The sequence below is a fragment of the Schistocerca cancellata genome, chromosome 9 (genome assembly GCF_023864275.1).
Source record: "Schistocerca cancellata isolate TAMUIC-IGC-003103 chromosome 9, iqSchCanc2.1, whole genome shotgun sequence".
Taxonomy (NCBI): domain Eukaryota; kingdom Metazoa; phylum Arthropoda; class Insecta; order Orthoptera; family Acrididae; genus Schistocerca; species Schistocerca cancellata.
Genome location: NC_064634.1, coordinates 179,348,440 through 179,369,623, shown reverse-complemented (window position 1 = coordinate 179,369,623; position 21,184 = coordinate 179,348,440). Strand labels below are relative to the sequence as shown.

Here is a 21,184-nt window from a genome sequence, read left to right as displayed (position 1 = left end):
GTCATGTTTATATTCGTATTATTCTTAGCCTAATAGTGATACAGTCAGAAATGAACCACGGCAACTGACTAGATTTTTAAATCTAAGATCACTCTAATTTCTGTGCAGAATTTGATGTACTAAAGAAGCGGCCGCAAAGATTTTCAAACGTAGAAAAATTTTCGCCTAACTCTCGTTCAGAATATGTTCTATCATACGCAGCCTATTATTTGGTTCTTGTTGATCATTCTCAAAGAAAGCAGCAGTGTAAGTAATAACAAATAGCAGTCTCTTGACATTGCTTCGCTAATGAGACGATTCGCCTCTTTTTAGTTGTAAGCGGCGGTAGCGCGCCCAAAAGCAAGCCATGCCGCGAACGGCGACAAGCCGTAAACACGCACTATCAGAATGCGACAAACAATGCATGACACAGTACAGTGATGCATTTTCAGCTTAGAGTGACGTAAACACCTATAACAGAGAAAACGGCACTTATCGGATCAAACAAAATAAGCAATCGATTCAAACCACACGAAGCACGTGAAAAAGGAAGGGTACCCGTATAAATACGGACGCAGTGCCTGACGCATAGCAATGGCTACCTGGTAAAGCTTACTACTCGAACCAAACTACTGTAGCTGTATCGTCATTCATTCGACCTAAATTGTGTCTCATATTACAATGGACCAACTTTGTTTCGATTTGGAGGTGCGGCCTAAAACTTTTCTCTCCCCTTGAATTTCGAGTCTCAAATTTCAGGTGCGGCTTAGATTCGGGAAATCTTTTTTTTCCTTTGTTTCGAGTCTCATTTTTCAGGTGCGGCTTAGATTCGAGTGCGGCTTAGATTCCCGTAAATACGGTAAATGATTTACCTGCAGTTGTATCACGTGATGCAGTGCTGTATGCTGATGACACAAGACCCATCACATGTGATACCAACTTAGAAAATGAGCAACACAGCATGGCAGTGGTAATGGAGAGATGCACGTCTTGGTTTGAGGCAAAAGTACTGCAGAAGAATGATAGTAAAACTGAAGCTCTTGTATTCAATCTGAATGCTCCCAGTCATGATAACACAACTGTAAAATTATTAGGATTTCGTATAGATCAAAAACTCAAGTGGGATATCCACACAGGGAAGCTACGTGGCAAACTGTCGCATGTCATCTATCTGCTGTATGAGCTGAGGAGCAGTGTCAGTAAAGAACTTCTATGATATGCATATTTTGCATTATTCAATTCCCACCTGAATTATGGACTACTATCATCATCATCATCATCATTTAAGACTGATTATGCCTTTCAGCGCTCAGTCTGGAGCATAGCCCCCCTTATACAGTTCCTCCATGATCCCCTATTCAGTGCTAACATTGGTGCCTCTTCTGATGTTAAACCTATTACTTCAAAATCATTCTTAACCGAATCCAGGTACCTTCTCCTCAGTCTGCCCTGACTCCTCCTACCCTCTACTGCTGAATCCATGAGTCTCTTGGGTAACCTCGCTTCTCCCATGCGTGTAACATGACCCCACCATCTAAGCCTGTTCACCCTGACTGCTACATCTATGGAGTTCATTCCCAGTTTTTCTTTGATTTCCTCATTGTGGACACCCTCCTGCCATTGTTCCCATCTACTAGTACCTGCAATCATCCTAGCTACTTTCATATCCGTAACCTCAACCTTGTTGATAAGGTAACCTGAATCCACCCAGCTTTCGCTCCCATACAACAAAGTTGGTCGAAAGATTGAACGGTGCACAAATAACTTAGTCTTGGTACTGACTTCCTTCTTGCAGAAGAGAGTAGATCGTAGCTGAGCGCTCACTGCATTAGCTTTGCTACACCTCACTTCCAGTTCTTTCACTATGTTGCCATCCTGTGAGAATATGCATCCTAAGTACTTGAAACTGTCCACCTGTTCTAACTTTGTTCCTCCTATTTGGCACTCCATCCGTTTATATTTCTTTCCCACTGACATTACTTTCGTTTTGGAGATGCTAATCTTCATACCATAGTCCTTACATTTCTGATCTAGCTCTGAAATATTACTTTGCAAACTTTCCATCGAATCTGCCATCACAACTAAGTCATCCGCATGTGCAAGACTGCTTATTTTGTGTTCACATATCTTAATCTCACCCAGCCAGTCTATTGTTTTCAACATATGATCCATAAATAATATGAACAACAGTGGAGACAGGTTGCAGCCTTGTCTTACCCCTGAAACTACTCTGAACCATGAACTCAATTTACCGTCAACTCTAACTGCTGCCTGACTATCCATGTAAAGACCTTTAATTGCTTGCAAAAGTTTGCCTCCTATTCCATAATCTTGTAGAACAGACAATAACTTCCTCCTAGGAACCCGGTCATATGCCTTTTCTAGATCTATAAAGCATAGATACAATTCCCTGTTCCACTCATAACACTTCTCCATTATTTGCCGTAAGCTAAAGATCTGGTCCTGACAACCTCTAAGAGGCCTAAACCCACACTGATTATCATCCAATTGGTCCTCAACTAATACTCGCACTTTCCTTTCAACAATACCTGAGAAGATTTTACCCACAACGCTGATTAAAGAGATACCTCTGTAGTTGTTACAATCTTTTCTGTTTCCATGTTTAAAGATTGGTGTGATTACTGCTTTTGTCCAGTCTGAAGGAACCTGTCCCGACTCCCAGGCCATTTCAATTATCCTGTGTAGCCATTTAAGACCTGACATTCCACTGTATTTGATGAGTTCCGACTTAATTTCATCCACCCCAGCCGCTTTATTGCACTGCAATCTATTGACCATTTTTTCCACTTCCTCAAATGTGATCCTATTTCCATCATAATTCCTATCCCATTCTACCTCGAAATCTGAAACATTACTGATCACATTTTCACCTACATTGAGCAACTCTTCAAAATATTCCCTCCATCTGCCCAAGGCATCCACAGGATTCACCAGCAGTTTTCCTGACCTGTCCAAAATACTTGTCATTTCCTTCTTACCTCCCTTTCAAAGACTGCTAATTACACTCCAGAATGGTTTTCCAGCAGCTTGACCCATAGTCTCCAACCTGTTTCCAAAGTCTTCCCACAATTTCTTCTTGGATGCTGCAATTATCTGTTTGGCTTTGTTTCTTTCTTCAACATAACTTTCTCTGTCTACCTGGGTTCTGGTATGTAGCCATTTTTGATACGCCTTCTTTTTCCTTTTACAGGCTGCCTTGACTGTGTCATTCCACCAAGCTGTTTGCTTCATCCTACTTTTACACACTACTGTTCCAAGACATTCTTTAGCCACTTTTAGTACTGTGTCCCTGTACCTTGTCCATTCCTTTTCCAATGACTGTAATTGACTACATTCAACTAACTGGTACCTTTCTGAGATCGCTGTTATGTACTTGTGCCTGATTTCCTTATCCTGAAGTTTCTCCACTCTTATCCTCCTACATATGGACCTGACCTCCTGCACTTTCGGCCTCACAATCCCAATTTCACTGCAGATTAAATAATGATCAGTGTCATCAAAGAATCCCCTGAATACACGTGTGTCCCTCACAGCCTTCCTGAATTCCTGATCTGTTATTATATAGTCAATGACAGATCTGGTTCCCCTGCCTTCCCAAGTATACCAGTGAATGTTCTTATGTATAAAAAAGAAGTTTGTGATTACTAAGCCCATACTGGCACAGAAATCCAAGAGTTGTTTCCCATTCCTGTTGGCCTCCATATCCTCTCCAAATTTACCCATAACCTTTTCATACCCTTCTGTTCGATTTCCAATCCTGGCGTTAAAATCACCCATGAGCAGAACACTGTCCTTGTCCTTTACTCTAACAACTACATCACTGAGTGCCTCATAAAAACTATCCATCTTATCTTGATCTGCCCCTTCACAATGCGAATATACTGACACAATCCTAATTTTCTTGCTAGACGCTGTCAAATCTATCCACATCAGTCGTCCGTTTACATACCTTATTGCAACTACGCTGGGTTCCATTTCTTTCCTGATGTAAAGCCCTACTCCCCATTGTGCTATTCCTGCTTTGACTCCTGACAGGTAGACCTTGTATTCTCCCACTTCCTCTTCTTTCTCACCCCTTACCCGAATGTCACTAACAGCTAAAACGTCCAGCCCCATCTTACTTGCAGCCTCTGCCAGCTCTTCCTTCTTCCCAGAGTAGCCCCCATTGATATTAATAGCTCCCCATCTCATTACCATTTGTTTGCCAAGTCGTATCTTAGGAGTCCCTGGTTTGTCAGTTAGAGGTGGGACTCCGTCACCTCCAAAGGTCCGAGGCATTTTGCTCTGATTGTTGCCAGTATCATATTTAAAGTACCAGGGAAGCAGGTTGCTAGCCTTACTTGCCCCGAGTCCCATTGGGTTTTACCCCTAACGGCTGAGGGACTAACCGGTGGATTTGGTAGTATTTGCCGTATGAGCACAAAGGTGACCACGACTAAGAATATGTCCAAGATGCCCAGCCTTATTCCAAAGTAACTGGTATCCCGACTGTCGGGACCACTTACTTGGCCACTCATACGTGGACTACTATTATGGGGCAAATTCTGTAGGCTCAAAAGTAGTGTTTAAATGGCAAAAGAAAGAAATAAGGTGCATAGCAGGACTTAACCCCTATGAAACATGTCAAGATTATTTTAAGAAACTAAATATAATGACAGTTCCTGGCCTGTATATTTACAACTGCCTTGTCTTTGTTAAAGAGAATCTGAGTAAATTTGACAGTGACACTCTCCTAGATAGTGCTACATTAATGTGCAACACAGCCAAACAATGGGAGATAACAAGCAATACACTTTGCAGTCTCGTATGGGACCTTACCTTGGCAAATTGGACTACATCTGAACAACTGAAATCCCCTCCATTGGGTTCATGCTTAATCACTTTCAAAGAAACAATGATGCTGTTGCTCTAGAACTCATTGCAGCTGCATCTTCTCCTGTGCATCATGTTTTGCCACGTATGCAGGGTGTATATGCGGACAAGGAAAAAAAATTCCCTGATTTTACGGTTAAAAATACACTTTCTCCCGGGTGATAACACACTTTTTCTGTGTTAAGTGACAGTATATTTTCACTTGGAACTGCAAAACTTATCAATCCTCTGAATGTTTATGGTTTTATACACAAGTGCAGAATTTCCCGGCACTTTAGAAAACGAAACTCAGGGAAAAGACACGTTTTGGAAATATCTTTGATGTGCAGCAACATGTACGACGCGTATTTTCGTATTACGAAAGTATACATTGGGATTCCATGAAACGCTGCATGTTACTTTCCAAGTCATTGAAATCAAGATTGTGATGCGCTTTGGTAACCCAGTCATAGCTCATGTCACACGTTCTTGCCAGCCGATGACAGTGGATATTTACAGCATAGGACACACGATGTCAGGCAACAGCAACACACAAACAGGAATAGTTAATAGTTCATATTAATATACATGGTGTTGCTACAAGAAAAGAAAAGCTTTCACATATAATATTGGTCTCTAAACAGGGTGTATACGGGGACAAGGAAAAAAAATTCCCGGATTATTCCCGGATTTCTCCCGGATATCCCGTTTAAAAAATATGCTTTTTCCCGGGCGAAAATACACTTTCTCTGTGCCAAGTGACAGTAGGTTTTCCGTAGATTTTCCCTCGGAACTGTAAAACTTATCAATCCATTGAATGGTTAACGTTTTATATAATCGCGTAGAACTTCCCGAAAAAAAAAAGAAAAAAAAAGACGGGCAGAGAAGTTTTGGAGAGACTTTTAATAAAAAAAAAGGAGAGAAGTTTTGGAAAGACCTTTGATTTGCAGCAACATATACGCTGCATAATTTCGTATTACGAAAGTATAAATTCTAATTGCACCAAACACAGGGCGTTAGTTTCCGGAGCGTTGCAACCGAGGTTGCGATGTCCTTTAGTAAGCGAGTCGTATCTCAAGCCACGAGGTCTCGCCAGCCGATGACAGCAGCTATTCAGAGCATAGGACACGTGTTATAGTCAGCCAATAGCAAAATCACTGGTTACATAGCGTGAACACACAAGAGGAAAAGTTAACGGTTTACATTAATATACACAGTACCGTATATCTACAAGAAAAGCTAAGCTTTCACATATAATATTGGTCTCTAAGATTAACACGCTACAATAGAAGCTACGCTTTCACATGTAATATTGATATTTTTTTTTTGCGTGTGTTATACTTTAAGATACATCACACAAATGTGCCAGTAAATTTAAAATTATGACATAAATGCCTCGGCTCGAAATTCTTGTAAGTGGTTGGTCCTCAAACTGTTCAGTTTCGAACGCTCTGTGATTTAGATATCCATCCCACTTTCTCACACGTAACATAATTCATCTTGCGTAAAAAGAAATTTACTTTGAAAGTAACGCTTTTCTAACGACCGTTCGCAATATTGTTAGAAATAGGTTCGATTTACCAGTTGCCAGAGAGCGCCAGAAAACGCATTATTGTGTGTGTGTGCAACTGCAGTGGTGTAGGAAGCCCGCATGTTCGTGTGTATAAAGCACTAAGAGAGCTTACATTACACCAAAAAAGAAACAGGGCATCAGAGGATACTCCAAAGAGCATCGAAATTTCCTAAACTATACTAAAATGCATAATTCGGCTTGAAGTGCAAATTGGCTTTTTCCAGATTCACAATGAAGTAGGTTCCATCTGATATTAAGCTTTTCAGTGTGGTTTTCGGGATGTAAATTTTCTTGGAGTACCAGTGCTCTACGATCTCATGTTTGGTTCTTTATCGTGGCATAATGCCATACATGGCAGAAGATGATAACGTGCACTTGAAATTCACCGAACAGTTGGAACTAGCCAATACTGTAGAATGAAGCACTTCGTTTCAAATAAAATGATTGCCTCAGCGGAATTTCTTTAGCAAACTTGCAAAAATAATTTCATTCTTCTGCAAGGCGATTAATATGCTTGACTGCTACTAACTCGGAAAGAAAATAAAATCAGAAAACTGAAATTAATAATATATTTTTGCCCTCCGTAACTATGTGAATGTATTTTAATTCACTTGATAGCTCCTGGCCACAGAAATCCGTTTTGTTTTCATTTGACGTGGGAGCTGTACACGAAGAGAAGCAGCGAAATCACGTAAACACGGGTCACGTGGAGACTAACCCCCTCCCCACTACAACTCAGACAACTCTGTGGAAGCGCGAATCTGGCATCTAGGGCGCGCGGGAAAAATTTTTCTCGTTTGCATCTGGCTGCTTGCAGCTGCTACCGATACTGCTAACAGCCAAACTACAAGTAGCGCCGTAGCGGGAGAAGGTACTGCTTATACGCGAGTCAAATGCGCAACTGGCAACTGGTCAAACGAACCTAATGTGAACGGTTGTGACATCATGCTCATAGCAAGCAGTTTATTGTTACGAAGAATTACAGTCTGCGCCCTACGGCCTTTGACATTATTTTGCTATCTGCAGACGCTTGTGCGTGCACGGTGTTTTGTTGTAAATTGCACATTTCCTTTGCCACTAAAGTTTTATTTTTTCCCTCTCGTTTATATTTTATTGCTGCAGTATCATTCTCCAGTAGCAGGATATAATAACATTCTTTGCTAGAGAATCAATTCTGCAGTCAAAATTACAAAAATTTAACTGACAGCTAAAACAATGAAAAATTCCCGGAATTCCGAAAAATTCCCGGGTTTTTCCCGGTTTTCTCCCGGATGAAAAAATTCCCGGGTTTTTCCCGGATTTCCCGGTTGTCCCGGGTCGTATACACCCTGCTAAAGTTAATAAGCTGCAAGAGAAGCTAAGCTTTTGCATATAATGTTGATCTTTTTTGCTCGTGCTACACTTTAGGGTACATCACACAAACATGCAAGTAAAATTTTAAATGACATAGATGTCTGATCTTCAGGGTTCAAAATTCTTCTAAATGGCTCATCATCAAAGCTTTGAGTTTAAAAAAAGACTAAAATGCTCTGTGATTTAAGAAATTCATCGTACATTCTCGCACGCAGTTAAACTTGCATAAAAGGATAGTTACTTTGAATGTAATGCTTTTTAAACCACCATTCGCAATATTTTCCTGCAACCTGTTATAAATAGGTCGTTTCAGCAGTTGCCAGAGAGCGCAGGTAACAGGCGACACCGTGCTTGTGCAGCGGGAATCCCATATGTACGTATGTGTAAAACACTGAAAGATCACGCATTATGTCATAAAAGAAACAAGACAACAGAGGATACTCCAGGAGCATCAGAATTCCATGAACCATGCTAAAACATCCACATTTAAAGTGCACATTCGTATATCCAGATTCCCAATGAGGGGATCTCGACCTGATATTAATCTTTTCAGTGTGGTTTTCGGGATGTAAATTTTCTTGGAGCATCAGTACTGTATTATGTCACGTTTGGTTCTTTATTATGGCATAATACCATACATGCTAGAAGATGAAAATGTGCACTTGAAATGCAGCGAACAGTTGGAACTAGCCAGTACTGTGAAAATAAACATTTTGTTTCAAATACATTGACTGCCTCTGCGGAAAAAGTTAATAAAAGTCAAATTTCTTTAGCAAACAGACAAAAATAACTTCATTATTCTGCAAGGTGGTTAAGCTTGACTGCCAGAAAGGTGGAAATAAAAGAAAATCTGCAACTAAAAACATATGTTAGCCTCCCGTTATTGTGTGAATGTATTTTAATTCACTTGATAGCTCCTGGCCACAGATATCCATTTTGTTTTCATTTGACGTGAGAGTAAACGAAGGGGAAACAGCAAAGTCACACAGGTCACGTGGAGACTACCCACTACAACTTAGACTGCTCTGTGCATCAGCCCCAGATCTACCATATTTGCTAACCGGGTCAATACTAAAAAAAAATCGATTTTTCAAAAATATGTTCATCTTGTAGCACACATCTTTCTGAAAAGTCTGAAACATATGTGTTCGAGGAAATGTAAGACATGTTATTTGGTCTTAAGTGTCCCAAAGTGCAGTGCCAAGCCTCTTCATACAGCATTCTTCCATCGCACATCACTTTATTTTGCTCTGTGGAATTGAAACGTGTATATTTTGTAATGGATGCCATCAAACTATATTCAGGGTAGTGGAAATTGAAATGTCCAGTGGTGCCTCTCCTGCTCCCTGTTGGCCAGTTTGACAGTCTGCCCCTCTTTTCTTTTCTTTATTTCTTTCTTTCTTTCTTTTTTTTTTTTTTTTTTAAATACCTCACAGTTAATAGGGGAAAACAAGAGCCCTTCAGAAAATCTGAACTCTTGATTGCCTATTAGCTAATAACTTGCTGTTTTGTGTGACATAAAATTAAATATAGGATGCATAAAACCAATAAAGACAAGACAAAAGCAAGAAAGTATACATTTCTTCAATCCTCAGTTCCTAGCATTTTTTTCCCTGTAATGTTGCTACAGCTTTAGATGGCGTGCCATCCTTTCTGTGAAAGAATCTATTACCTCATCAAAGTTTGTCAAGCGATTTGCTACATGAAAAATCAAAATGTCATATCTAATACTGAAAAAGCTGTTAATACAAATAATACCCAGGCTGGTGTGGTTTCTCGATCTGATTACGTCTATTTTGTCACTGTCTGCTGGATAAAACAAAATAGGCCTTTCTAATATTGCAGCAATTTTGTAACACACACTAAATAAATGAGACTCTTTTGGCACAAATGTTCATTTTTATAACACGACAGAATATAATTCACTTAGTACCAATATCAAATGCCTATTAGGCCTACTAAAAGCAAAAAGCTTTATGTTAGGAAATAGTTTTACATTTCATTCATATGCATCAGCTTCTCAAGCAAGAGATCGAAAAGTAATATAAAGAAATTTTTATATTAATTTAGAATCATCTTATTCTTACATAATTTGTGTGACGTCCCCGTTTCTTCTCCTTCCTTGTTCTAAAATAATCTTGTCATCACCAATTCTGTAGCTATTCCTGCCATTGTCAAAATTTGTTTGCCGATTAACTTTACTAACGCTGTCAGAATCACAGGTTTAGTTATCTCGTGATTATTCTCTGGTTAGACATTGTTACATGTTTGTACAACACGTTTTCTGTATTACTTCCAGAATAGAACTTAAGCGGTTGCTAGCTGGGGACTGTACAACTGGTCCTTGCTCATGTAGCGACTGGCCAAAAATTTACTGTCAAAATTTCATTTTCTTGGATACACCGAGAAAATAATCATAATATTTCTCACCTGTTATTGCTGTTAGTTGTTTATTTTGACTGTGGTACACTGAATCTATGGATTTTGCTAGTAATTATAACAACGCTGAACATTCGCAAGCCCAATCAACCAGATAATCAGACAGCGATTGACATCCATTAGTTCAGCTTTACTCCGCTCAGCTTGTATAGCTTATCACATACACTATGCATGCATTCAAAAATCAACTTATGATTGATTTGGAATCAACTTAAAATGTGTTCAAGAATGTTCAAAAACCAACAGGGATGCATTTCAAAATCGTATGAATAATCGATAGACCAACGTGCGCCGGATGCTGGCACTTTGTGAAACAAGTTTTTTCTCAAGAATATGACTTTGGCGCCCCCATTTTCCTGGTAGCATCTAGCTACTTGCTGCAACTGCTTGCACAGTCAACAGCCACATTTCTGTAGCCAGAAGCGGGAGAATCTACTACTCATAATTGACTCAACTGCACATGTGCATGAGCCCGCTTGTAACTGCTCAAACGAACCTAATGTAAACAGTTGTGACTTCATGCTCATTGGAGGTAATTAGTTGTTATGAAGCATTGCATAGTCTTTCTAAAGCATTTGACACATTTTGCTGTTGGCAGACGTTTGTATGAGCACTGTGTGTCATTGTTGTGTATGGTGCATTTCCTTTGCAATTTAAGTTATTTTAGTTTTTTTCTCTCGTTATGTTTTATTGTTGAAGTATTATTCTGCAGTAGCAGGATACAGTAATATCCTTTGTTAGAGTATCAATTCTAACCAGTCGAAATTACAAAAAATTAACAGAAAACTAAAACAATGAAAAATTCCTGGAATTCTAAAAGATCCCAGGTTTTTTGCGGTTTTCTCCCAGATGAAAAAATTCCTAGGTTTTTCCCAGATCTCCCAGTTGTCCCGGGCTGTATACACCCTGCGTATGGCAATATTTACTCGGCTGTCCTACCACTACAAACATCACCTTCGCAATCTAACTACTTCCTTTCCAGTCACACCAACATACTATGTGGTTCACCATTGTAGAAACATCATTATGTCATCACCAATGGCACCGAATTCAACACTTTATTAAGCCACTTGGGGGAACATGTGGACACAATAAGTGATATCATCTTTGTCCCCAGCAGACAACATATATGAGATGGTGAAAGCTGGACAACACTGCAACCTCACAAATCCATCATGGCATTTACTATAAAATTTTAAGTGGCAAGACCCCACCATAACTACGGCGTCACTTTTGCACAGAGATTAAGAGCTGTTTATGGCCAACCACATGTTATAGAGTCTGTGGGTTGTGAAACGCCCACTACTAGTTCAATTAACAACAGTTGTTCATGAACATGAACCACTGACACACATCTAAACTTGCCAGACGAATACCGTATTTACTCGAATCTAAGCCGCACTTTTTTTCTGGTTTTTGTAATCCAAAAAACCGCCTGCGGCTTAGAATCGAGTGTAAAGCAAGCGGAAATTCTGAAAAAAGTTGGTGGGTGCCGCCACAACTTACTTCTGCCGTCGAATATATGTAGCTCTACACGGGCATGCTTTGTTGGCACAAAGATAAATACTGGCGCCAAAACCTCTGCGTCAGTAAATAAATTTAAAAAAAAAAAAAGGTGGAAGACGAGCTATTTTCTCCACTCCCGAGTTTCAGCCACTACATTTTCATACATTATCCAACGAAGTAAATATAAATTCCGTATTGTTCATCTTCGAATGTAGCAGCATTTCAGTGTACTACGAAAATCCGACTGGCAAGAATGTTTGGTTTGTTTGTCAATATGGCCAACTCTAAGGTCTTGAATTGTTTCCTATCTGTGAGAAGAGATGGTTGCTAAGAGGAACTTTTATAAATTGTAAATCACATACAGTATTCTCGTCACCATAAGAATAATACGCATATAAACATTTTGCCATGTATTGTTTCATGTTTGCTGCTATTTCATTTAAATCCTGTCTGCCTAATAAACTACGAAACTAGAACAGCAAACGCGGATGAATATACGTATCATGTCATGTTTATATTCGTATTATTCTTATGCCTAATAGTGATACAGTCAGAAATGAAGAACGGCAATTGACAAGATTTTTAAATCTAAGATGACTCTAATTTCTGTGTAGAATGTAATGTACTAAAGAGGCGCCTGCAAACGGAGAAAAATTTTCACTAAACTCTCGTTCAGAATATCTTCTATCTATTATTTGGTTCTTGTTGATCATTATCAAAGAAAGCAGCAGTGTAAGTAACAACAAAAAGCAGTTTCTTGCCATTGTTTCGCTAATGAGATGATTCCTCTCTCTCTCTCTCTCTCTCTCTCATATATATATATATATATATATATATATATATATATTTTTTTTTTTTTTTTTAAAGCGGCGGAAGTGCGCACAAAAGCAAGCCATGCCACAAGCGGAGACAGGCCGTAAACACGCACTATCAGAATGCGACAAACAATACATGACGCAGTACAGTAATGCATTTTCAGCTTAGAGTGACGTAAACACCTATAACAAAGAAAACTGCGCAATCAATTCAAATCAGACGAAGCACGTGGAAAAGGAAGGGTGCCAGTATAAATACGGACGGAACGCCTGACGCATAACAATGGCTACCTGGTAAAGCTTAACTGCAAAGCTTACGACTCGAACCAAACTACTGTAGCTGTATCGTCATTCATTCGACCCAAATTGTGTCTCATATTACAATGGACCAACTTTGTTTCGATTTGGAGATGCGGCCTATAATTTTTCTCTCCCCTTGAATTTCGAGTCTCAAATTTCAGGTGCGGCTTAGATTCGGGAAATTTTTTTTTCCTTTATTTCGAGTCTCATTTTTAAGGTGCGGCTTAGATTTGAGTGCGGCTTAGATTCGAGTAAATACGGTATATCTGATCACAGAACACAGAGAGTATATGAATAACACTGACAACAGTGGTGGCTGATGTGACTTGTACAGCTGTACATGTGACGGCCCACCAACTATGAGCCAAGTTGGCCCCACCCAACTTCTGCTGATGCAGACATCACCACACGTGGCCGAAGCAATGTCCTTCATGTGGCATTGCCAAACTTCTGTCTCCCCACTATTCATGTCATATCTATACCCTTCCAGACCATGGTCAACTATGTTGCTATCATACATCCACAACACACTGCTGATCGTATCAGGCCTGAGCAGAATCCTGTTTGCTGGTATCTTGCAACATACGCCAATTCCACCTGTAACTATCATCCTCCATGCAATTCCCAAACTACATGCCAAAAGGCACAACAGACTTGCAGAATTTTTAAGTCACCTCAATACTCACAATGACAAAGATGCACCACAACTGTCCCACCAACTTCACAATAACAGACTTTTTGCACGTGACCACTTTAGTGTCCAATTATATCTAGTCAACAAAAGCATTCTCGCACTATCCTTGCCAGAACAAATACCATCCCATGAATTTGTCCGACTCCATGCAGCAAATAATTCAACAATTACAGCTCACAAGTCTGCATACTAGACACCGGACACTTATAATTGCATATGTAACAGAACCAGTTATCAGAGCAGACTTTCTTCAGCACTTCTATTTGGCTCCAGACCTGACTAATGGCATGCTAATTAATACAATCAGCAATTGCTCCCCCGCAGGTGCTGTTGTCCATGCCCCTTTGGCTGCCCAATATAATGGCACATTCTACTTCTCATGGCAACCCCCACCCCCATACACACATTCGAAGGTCACTGGCTCCTTCAGGAGTGCCTCCACACCATCAGCCATATTTAGCACATTCAACAACTCTACTTCAACTTTTGTGAAACAAACTTTCAGCTTTGACATGATAAAATGTTATCCAACACTGAATCCAAGACAGGAACTACAAACAACACTGCAATACCTTGACCAGCTACGTCAACACTCATTGCCACTACTTCACTAACACCTTTACCACCATCCATGGAGACACCTACAGCACAGGTACTGGATACTCCTACAGAGGACAGTACACCACCGTGTGCTTGCCCATCCATTACCGAGTCTTCATGCATCCTCCTAACACAATGATTCAGACAGTGTACCATTATCAACACAAACAATTCACAAGCTCACCACCATCTCCAGTTCCACTGTGAGAAACTGACCACATCAACTACAGCCAGATCCACTTAGGGCTGCCAAAGTGATTGTGGACAAGCTCTTATATGCAAGGATAGTTCACTCCTCCAACAGTTCCTGGGCTTCACCTATAAAAAACACTGCTAAATGAAAGGATATCTTGGGTTGTGTGTTGATTACAAAATTCTCAATGCTTCTAGAGGGATGAAATAGAGGGATAAATAAGCTACCTATAGATTTTATCTTGAAGTTAGCTCTTGATATATTATTTACTAGTTGATTTAGAAATGGAAAGGAGATAAATAATGTAAACATTTGACTAGAGCGTGATATTGCTCCTACCTCCCGTGAAAACTGGGTTCTGGTGACAGACTAAACTATAGTGCATCCTGAGGTCTAAGTTAGTTCTACTGACAAATGTCACAGCCTTCCCCACTATGGACACAATGAGTTACTCCAGCTTATTTACCTAAATGTAATGTACCAGCAATAGATGAAACTCTGCTATTGAAGTTTTTGGTCTTTTACCGACCTATGAAGAGCATGAGCACTTAAAATCAAAAAGGTGACCTGAGCTGCTAGAGTTGGCAGTTATGTGTGCCTGAGGTGTGCTTGCTTATGTGTATGAATGGTGTATGTTTCACTTTTGCTGATGAAGGCCGTGGCTGAAAGCTTTGTGTAAGTGCCTTTTAATTGAGCCTCTCTGCAACTTAATGTATCTTCTTTATAGTAAGTAGCAATCTAGCTTTTCCTACACTGTTGATATTCCTACACGGAGATTCAATTCTGAATGGGTAACAATATTGTTTGTTTGTTTGTATGTATGTTTGCAAGAGAGAGAGAGAGAGAGAGAGAGAGAGAGACAGACATAGCAGGGATGGATGGGGGGGGGGGGGGGAGAAAGTACACCAAAGCAAATTTTAAACCATTAAAAGAGGAAATGTTTCAAGCCACTAACCTCTGAACGCCGATGTCCCACAAATTTGACAAATAATTTGTTGCCTGTTGTTTGCAACTGATCAGTTGGTTTTGGCCCACAATATTTGCCACTTCCCAAGAGCGGTGAGTCTTCAGAGCCACCATTTTTCAACTGTAAAAAAGTATCACATTAGGTCAAGATAGGCTACAGCTAAACAAGTTACTCTTGGGTACATGTAGTAATTCATAGAATGATATTTCTAAGATGATTAATAAAATAGGTAAAATGAAAGAATACTAATAACCTATCACTGCAGATATTCTTAAAAGCATTAAAAATGTAAGAAAAGGTAAAATTACTTTTCTAATGCAATGGAACATAAGTGGGTTAAGTTTAAACTATCCAAATGGCAGAGAAACAAGACTCAATGACTTGCAAATCATCTTGTCAGAAAGGGCAAATATCACAGGTGTTTGCTTGAATGAACATTGGTTTACGAAGGTCAATATAAAATTCTTTCATAATCATTGAAATTTATATGCTGACAGGAGATTTTATAAGAATACTGTAACCTGTGGAAGATCCTGCACACCTCTGGAAAGGTCGATGGAATGCAAAGCAAGACATGATTTTGATCCACTTTATGAAGTATGTATACTTGAAAGCTGCTTTGTAGAGTTTGGACAAAATATTGTCATTTTATTCATGTACAGAATTCCAGGTGTGGAAATAACAAAACTATTTTTATCAAAACTATAGTGCCTATTGTAGAAACTTACAAAGAAAGCAAGAGCAGAATCATAAAAGTTGTTGATTTCAATTCAAAACAGATTTAGCCAGTGATGCTAACAGCTTGACAAAATTCAGAGGCATGGTTCAAAAATTGAGTAGGAAAGCTACTTTCATTGATTGTGCTCATGGTTAGGAACACATAGATAACATTTTCATCAAATATTCTTATGATGATGCTAATAAGCTTTGTTTATGTTCAGAACATTCTAAACACACCACCCTATCTATAGAGCTATCTAAAACAAAAGAACTGCTCTGAAAAACCTACATCAAGTGACAGTTCAGCACAAAAAATATGAGCTTGTTCCATCATAGTGATGAGTGTAGTGGACTACAGATAATAATAATTGAAGTTCTAAAACTTCCTCAATAAACTTTCCCTCTTACTGTATGCCACAAAACTGTATCAAATAAAGTGAAGTGGATTACTGGAAAAAGACACCTACTCAACGAACTAAAACACAATAAAAGTCGCAACTTTGTCATCTACATAAAAAGGTACAAAAATATTTTTAAGAAGGTTGTAATAAGGTGGCAAATAATAGATTTATTTTGGAAAGTGTAAACAGGTCAAAGGCACTATGCACAATTATCAAAGCCAAAACAGGCCCTATAGTTAGTGGCCATGATATTTCAGATATCAAGATACAACACAAAACTCATAAATCCTGTTCAAATATCACAACTGTATAATGAATTCTTAATAAATGTCAAGAAATCTAACAATAAAGTAGAAATTACATAGGAAAGGTAAATTTCTTTGCCCTCGACAATTTGAAGATGAATTATTCAGAAAATTCAGCATAATTAAAACAAAACCTATAGAAAATGCAATACTCTCACTCAAAAATAAAGCATCGATAGAGGAGAATGCAATATCAACAACAGTGCTAGAAGCAGTCTCTAGGCAGTGACTGTCCACAATAGTTAATCAGTCCTTCAAAAAAGATTTTTCCCATATATTCAAATGCACAAAATAACATATGGGAAATAATTGTCCAGTCTCTCTTCTTACACCACTCTCAATAATATCTGAAACCATTAACACAATATGAATTCAAAATTTTGTTCAAAAATTTAATACAATTTCAAAAAATGAAAATGGGTTTCAAAAAAGAAGAACTACCATAGTATCTGCTAGTGACAAATCAGTAGCCAGGAACAGCTCCTCTCTACACAACTCTCTGCGTGCCACAGCAATTTTTATAACATATCAAAGTCATCTGATTGTGTGAGACACTGCTTGCTACTGTCTAAGTTGTAAAAATATTGAATTAGGAGTGTTGTATTAGAATAGTCTAAGTCCACCAAACCAGCTGAAAAAAAGAAGAAGACATGAAGACATTATGCTTAAGAACAGAAAACCATTTCACAAGGAGTCCCTCAAACGTTCAATCTTAGATCTGTTCTGTTTCTGCTTTACAAGAACAATATGCCACTCTGTTTTACCCTGCAGATTACACATATACGGTACCAGAAACTAACTGTACAGACCATATTTCTCAAAATTTAATAAATACCCCAGAAAAATTAAATAACTGGTTTAATTTAAATGGGTTGAAATTAAGCACAGAAAAAACTCAGTTAATGTAGTTTAACATAAAACAAGCAAAGCTACATGATATTCAAATCTATAACAAAAAACAGGATTTGCACGAAGCTAACTGTGTAAAATACAATTAGATAAAAATTTATCAGATGTCTCGAATTCACAATACCCTACAAATAAATCAAGTAGCCTGGTATTTGCAATGATAATATTACACAATGCAACCAGTATGCACATCAGGGACATAGTACATCACAGCTACATCAAATCAGTAATAATGTGTGGAATTACATTCTGGGGCAGCTCGAACAATACATCTCGAATATTAAAATTTCAAAAGTCCACCATTATAAATCTGCACAAGGCAAAGTGAAGAACACCAAGTTGTCTACTTTAAAAATCATAAAGTGTTCCTTCATTGTACACCTGTGAACTGATTCTCTTTGTTCACAGCATGTACGATTTATATGTCGCAAATCAATTTCAACCTGAATACAAGACTAGGTATCAAAATAATTTTATGCTGCCTACCCACCATTTGAAACTTTATGCTCAAACTCAATCATACATGGGAATTTTGAAAATTTCCTCAACTGATTGGAAAGCTGCCTGTGTCACCTGGTGCACTTAGGACCAAAAATTGCCTTATTTATAGACTTCAACATATATACCAGAGAAGATAGTGATAGAGAGAGTACTTCTATGAACTTAGCAACCATCTACGGACTATTTGTGGCAAATTATCTACCAATAAAAGGAAATTTTTATCTTGACACAATTGCCACAAATCTAAATAGTTGGGACTACAAAGTAAGTGTGTTTGACTCTGTACTTGCAGATCACTGTGCAGTGATCATGAAGCTATGGACTACCTTTGATATTACACAACAAATTCCCAGCTGGTATTTCAATTGTTGTTGTGCTCTTCAATCCAGAGACTGGTTTGATGCAGCTCTCCATGCTACTCTATCCTGTGCAAGCTTCATCTCCCAGTACCTACTGCAACCTACATCCTTCTGAATCTGTTTAGTGTATTAATTTCTAAGTCTCCCTCTACGATTTTTACCCTCCACACTGCCCTCCAATAGACACACCACAAAGAAAAGTTTAGAGCTTTTCAAAACTGCAGTGCCTTCTACAGATTGGCAAAAAATATTTAAAGAACTGGCAGCAAATTATGATTCAGTTGCATGTTCCAGACCATTAAAGTCTAATTTGATGAAAATTTTTCAGGAGATAATCAACTGCCAAATCATAATGCACACTGAAAATTGTCAAAGTAAGGAGGTAGTATACTCCTCGATTAGCTAAAATAAAATGTATTGTTCAGATACTAAATGATAAGATCAAAGCAGCTAAAGATACTGATAATAAGGATAGACTGTACCGTAATTACTTACAGGCCAAATGGATCTAAAGGAAGGAAGTAGATGAAGCAAAGAAGAAAATGGCTGGTCCCGGCGGAGGTTCGAGTCCTTCCTCGGGCAAGGGTGTGTGTGTTTGTCCTTAGGATAATTTAGGTTATGAAGTGCGTAAGCTTAGGGACTGATGACCTTAGCAGTTAAGTCCCATAAGATTTCACACACATTTGAACAAAGAAGGAAAGTAATGTCAATTATACTGAAGAAACTCACAATCCTTGCAAGGCCACCACTTTCTCTAATTTGTGCAGTCCACATGAATTTAATGAACAAATCTTAAAGATAGTGGAAAGTGCAGTAGGTGAAATTCCTGACTTTGGATTAGATCCTACAGTTGCAATGAAATTTGAAAATAAATGCTGCATGGTACTGTGGAAGATACTGTGTATAAATGGCATAACAAAAATTGTAAAACACATCTCATCAGGAAGTGCTGATATTTATGACATTCCCTGCACCATGTTAAAAATTATAATACATGAAACTGCAGAAAGTGCTAACAGTAGCAATAAATAAATCCCTCCATGCTGGGGAAATTCCGACTTCCTAAAAGTGGGATGCAGAATTCCTGTTTACAAAAATAGTAATACAAATGAAGTGTCAAGCTGCATGCCCATATCTGTAAAATCAGTATTCACTGGAGCGAAGGGATCCATAATGGTTATGATACACAACATGGCTTTTGGAAGGGCACGTCAAGTTAACAGCAGCATCAGAGTTAGATACAAATATTTGACATGGTTTCTTTTAGGACAAAGGGTCTATAGCACTGGCACTTTGTGACCTTAGTAAGGCACTCAACTGTACTCCACGTAAGTCCCTGCTTGGCAAGCTAACATCATATGGTATTGGAGGATCTATTCTGCCAACTCTTAAACTCTACCTGGACAACAGACAACAGATAGTGTTAGTGCAAGGAGCAGACTCAGGTGAAAAGAAGGTACAACATGGTATGCCACAGAGAGTTATAAATGAGCCTCTGCTACACCTACCTTTAGTAACAAAATAGACTCCAATGGGCACACCATGCAGTTCACAGATGATAAAAACTCATTCTCAAAAGGAAAGAATATTATTCAGGCTGTTCATTAAGCATTAATTCTATTCAGTGAAGTGAGGGCCTGGTTTATCATGAGCAAGATGAAAGTTAATGAAGACAAAACACAGAGGATGACATACAGCCTCAGTGACACTGGGGCCCTGTGTGACACTGCAGTTGTTAAATTTCATTTATACCAAGTTAACCTGGCAACAGCACTCTAAACATGTGAATTACAAACTTTCATGGGTCCTGATCCCTTGAAGAAACTAAAAAGTATAACAACAGAACAGTACTGTTAACAGTGTACTATGTAATGTTCCACAGCCACATCAGTTATAGGATGTTGCTGTGGGGCCATTATGCAGGTCACAAGAATAAGCTTTTATTGCAAAAGAAAGCTATGAGGATCAATACCTTAAGCAACAAAAAACTGATTACTGTAAACGAATTTTTTTCCAGGTTAGGAGTTTTGACTGTTTCCAGCCAGAGTATATTCAACTGCCTCATTAACATAAAGATAAATCTTGAGACCTACAGAAAGAGAAATGAAGTTCATCAGTACTGCATTTGCAATAAAGATAAGCCAAGATGTCGATTAATCAAGACAAAAAGAACTTACTAATGATGGCACTAAAACTATTTAGTGCAGTACCTATGGACATTCAGTCCATGCCAATAGAGAAACTTAGAAAAAACATGTTGTGTAAATTAAAGGAGCATCCTCTGTATAGCATTGAAGAAATCTTCTTCAGTGATAGCACAGTGTCTACTTGAGCTGCAACTCAGTACTTTCTAGTTGTTAACTTTAACGTGTTTCATAGTCAACACAAAAGTTTTTTGAGTATGATATCCCATCATAATGTAGAAAGCTGTATTGGAGAAATCAACATTTCGGACATGGTTACAGGGTCTTCTTCTGGATCAGTCAACTGACCCTGGCCACAGGAGCGTACATAATTATGTTTTATAGTATTAATGTCAGTACACAGTTTAAATTGCAATATTGTATTCATTTTGTGGTAATATTGTATATTAACACTGTGTGTCCAATAATGGCTGATGGAGGACAGAGAATGGATAATACATTAATACAAAAATTTATAATGAAGTGTAAGTAAAAGATTTGCTGGATATTAATTT

The 21,184-nt window shown here is 38.5% G+C and overlaps 1 protein-coding gene across 1 annotated transcript in view; it reads right to left on the bottom strand.

Moving 5' to 3' along the window:
* The window catches only part of LOC126100451 (cubilin), a 771,806-nt gene that overhangs the window by 349,609 nt on the left and 401,013 nt on the right, over positions 1 to 21,184 (bottom strand). Inside the window, exon 40 of the mRNA XM_049911056.1 lies at positions 15,280 to 15,411. Within this exon, the coding sequence (XP_049767013.1) occupies positions 15,280 to 15,411 (132 nt within the window). The remainder of the gene's footprint in view (positions 1 to 15,279; positions 15,412 to 21,184) is intronic.